Source organism: Raphanus sativus, chromosome 8 (genome assembly GCF_000801105.2).
Source record: "Raphanus sativus cultivar WK10039 chromosome 8, ASM80110v3, whole genome shotgun sequence".
NCBI classification, from domain to species: Eukaryota; Viridiplantae; Streptophyta; class Magnoliopsida; order Brassicales; family Brassicaceae; genus Raphanus; species Raphanus sativus.
This window is the reverse complement of record NC_079518.1, coordinates 21,053,708-21,057,002: the sequence shown is the minus strand read 5'-3', so window position 1 is coordinate 21,057,002 and position 3,295 is coordinate 21,053,708. Positions and strand designations below refer to the sequence as shown.

The 3,295-nt window shown below is 36.8% G+C and overlaps 1 protein-coding gene across 2 annotated transcripts; it reads right to left on the bottom strand.

Moving 5' to 3' along the window:
- Nucleotides 1–454: 454 nt before the first annotated feature.
- LOC108822824 (protein PHR1-LIKE 3) lies at nucleotides 455–2,091 on the bottom strand. 2 transcript variants are annotated; one of them, XM_018596004.2, is made up of 6 exons: nucleotides 1,785–2,091; nucleotides 1,632–1,708; nucleotides 1,485–1,539; nucleotides 1,322–1,400; nucleotides 1,169–1,238; nucleotides 455–966 (listed from the first exon to the last, which is right to left on the bottom strand). In XM_018596004.2, the coding sequence occupies exons 1-6, from the start codon at nucleotides 1,969–1,971 to the stop codon at nucleotides 574–576; spliced, it is 861 nt and encodes a 286-aa protein (XP_018451506.1). In that variant the 5' UTR covers nucleotides 1,972–2,091; the 3' UTR covers nucleotides 455–573. The 2 variants fall into 2 exon arrangements, with proteins under 2 accessions (XP_018451506.1, XP_018451505.1); XM_018596003.2 differs by having other exon boundaries at nucleotides 455–975; nucleotides 1,785–2,089.
- Nucleotides 2,092–3,295: the final 1,204 nt, after the last annotated feature.

Below are 3,295 nucleotides of genomic sequence, written 5' to 3'. Positions count from 1 at the left end.
TGTAGCAAACTTGTAAAAAAGACTCGATTCAAGATAAATCCCAAGTTTTATAGATAAAGTTGCAAATACAATGAGTTTTTTCTTTGGAGTCTCTCCTCTCCTTTAAGAACTACTGGACAAAATACTTGATAAAAAGATGCTACGCTTCCCTCACTCTCCTTTATTCTCCTCCAAGGTTGTTGCTGACGCCGTCATGTAACCTCTGTGACTAACGGATGCACATGGCCTGTCGGTGAGTCAGCAAGACCGTTATTCATTATTCTCCTACGAAAGACCCACAGCGTACACTCCTCGTGGGCCTGTAAGACTTCTGCTCTCATTCCTTCCGGGCCCTTCTCCTGTACTGATACAAGATAGGTGGGTGTACGGCGTCGTACGTATCAGATGAACTCCCTAACTAAATGCCATAGTCTAAATTATTATATAAGATAAACAGAAAGATGAAGCAAAATAATGCAGCAAAACTAAAGGAGACACTAGAGCTTCAACAAATTTATACATTAGCTGACAGTTTTTCAAGTTTAAATTACAAGAACAAAGCAAATTATCTAAAATCTGGCCTCCTCTCTACCTTCACCCAAGGCTACTACTACTAGGCATAACCCACCCAGCTTCATGGCCCATAACAAGTCTTTCTCCGTTTCCAAGCACACCCCTATACCTCTTCTTCATCAAAGAAGCTGAAACCGGGCTTCCCACAGTGCTTGAACTCTCTGCTGAACAGTTGTTCTTGTGCTCTATCGCTACAGCAAGCTCAGATAAGGATGGAACCGTCATTTTGGTGGTGTCGAATGTGCCTTGGCACCCACTGGAGACCTTTATGGCTAGCTCTGAAAGCTCTTCTCTAGCTGCGTCTAGCCCAGCGAACGCAACAGCTTGATCCTCTATAGCCTTGCAAGCTTTCTCTAGAATTGATTGCAGATACTTCCCCTGTGCCTCGATCCTGAGCTGTAGTCGCCGTTGCACCTGCGCATACTAATGAACCCCCAATCAAACGCGGAGCCATGGTTCAATGTTGAACTGTCTATCAAAAGATTTCCTAAGTAGTAGTATCGTTCTGATAGGTCATAGGGGTGTCTCTAGGGTTTGGTTGGAAGTAGAGAGAGACTCTCATTAATGAAAATCTATTTGATTTTTTTTTATAGTGAATTGGAATAAGAAAGCTAACCTCTAGCTGCTCGTGTAGTCTTCTTTGAACTTCCATCTGGGCACGCAAAGCTTCAGTAACCTGATAGCTCCTGCCTCACCAAGCAAAAAAATAACAAGGAATGTTCATACACAGCCACTTTGGGGACTAAGAGAGGATCACATGTAATCGTACTCGTTCTGTTCCTGGGCAGCCAATCTTAAGGATGACGTTGAAGATGAACCCGTGTCCTGACTCTCCGCAACACAAGAAACTGCATAGACAAGTGAACTGATGACTAACCATTTTCCATAATATTAAGAAGGGTAGGATCTAAATGGGAGGATAAGATGAATACCATCCTTAGAGTTTTCAGTTGATTCTTTGCATGACTGCCTTCCCTGGCGGAATTTCTATCCGACCAAAACAGTTAAAGAACTGAGCTTTTGTTTGTTACAAGAAATAAAACAAATAATAATAATAATAGAGATATATTTATTAAAACCTGAAGATGAGATTTGAGGTGGTAGAGAGTGAGACCCTTCACCCCCATCGTCCTCATTATCGTTTTGGGCGTTGCTTCTGTAACCAAAAGAATGAAACAGATCTTGCAATCAAATCTTAAAAGCAAAGAACAAAATAGCGATGGGATACTCACTGTCGGGACCGCCGAGCTGGGTGACGGCGTCGACGAATCGCTCATGGAGCTCTGAAGTCCAGCGAAGGCGGGGTTTGGGGTCAGTAGTTAGGACCAAGCAGGCGTCGACGGGAAGGTTAGTTCCGTCGGAATACTCTATTCCCATGCTGCCATCTAGCGGAAGCGACGACCGAATCGCAGAGTACATTTTTATTTTCTTTTGTTTTCCCCGGGGAATGTGATGCTGATTTCTAGCAGTGTGCCGAGATGGGTGGGTATTCGGTTTCTATACGGGTCAGGCTGGTTCCGAGACAGCGATGAGACGAGCTAATTGCTTTGGACTTACACTAGGTCAATACCCGCGCTACGCTGCGGGTTTTTTTTTATGTTAATTTTTATTAAAATGTTTTAGTTTGATAACTATCATTTGTTTAAATTCATTGTTATTAACATTTTTCTGTGAAAATTGTGATGAGTAGATTTCAATAGAGTTTGTTTTGTATTTCAAACTTTTAGTAATTTTTATTTATTTTATATCTTAAGAATCTTTATATACTTGTAAATTTGTTGTTTTGTGTAAGGAGTATTTTTTGTAATCTACTAATAATAGGAATCCTAATTAATTCCAAAAGGTGTGAATTTCATTTAAGTTGAAAGGTTATGTCTATTCAAACTATATTATAAATGTATCTTTTTAAAAATAACTAATCCTGAATAATTCCAAAAGGTGTGAGTTACATTTAAACTGAAAGGTTGTATCTATTCAAATTATATTGTAAATGTATTTTTTTAAAATAACTATCTAAAATTTGAAAAAGGTGACTATATATATTTAAAAAATAATTAAAACAGTTAAAGTGTAACTGACTTAACTGAATTGTGAAAAGATGCAACAGTTAGATATTAAATATTCAACACCAAAAGGTGCTTCTAATAGTTATGAAAATTGATATGAAAAGTTGTGTATGTTGCTTATGTCTGTCCCAATATGTCTGTCCCAATCGTTAAAAACGTTTTCTTGCTAATATGCTATACGATTATATTTACTTTCGTATATAGTAAATCAACTGATATACATTTCCTGTATGTTTGAAACAATCAAACTCGATGGTCACTAATTCGGTCGGTAGATACAATGATGGTTGTTTGTGAGTAAAAATAGAAAATCTTATTTATTTATTTTAATATGTTTTGGGATAGATAAAAAATGATGGAAAAAATGAAAAGATCAATGGAAGAAGGTCATTCTTATTCAACACATTGTTTGTTCCTAACTAAATAGTATATAATATATCTATTCTAATATATCTTGTACAATTTGATGCCATCTGAATAAGACATAAATCTTGCTACAAAGAGAAAAATAATAAAAATGAAAAAAAATTATGAATCTGGAGAAATTGGAGTTGGAGCATAAACTTTTAAAATTAAATTATATTCAAATTTGAGGATTTTATTGGGAAAATGAATTCATAGATAAATATAATTTTTATTACTCATTATACGATGGAGAAATTAAAGCTGAAGCATAT

What these genes read in the sequence shown, in the direction of transcription:
- LOC108822824 (XM_018596003.2), bottom strand. Translation starts at nt 1,971, where the DNA reads ATGTACTCTGCGATTCGGTCGTCGCTTCCGCTAGATGGCAGCATGGGA. An exon ending in ACCTCAAATCTCATCTTCAG is followed by an intron (nt 1,540 to 1,631) that starts GTTTTAATAAAT and finishes TTGGTCGGATAG; the next exon opens with AAATTCCGCCAGGGAAGGCA. An exon ending in GACTACACGAGCAGCTAGAG is followed by an intron (nt 976 to 1,168) that starts GTTAGCTTTCTT and finishes GGGGTTCATTAG; the next exon opens with TATGCGCAGGTGCAACGGCG.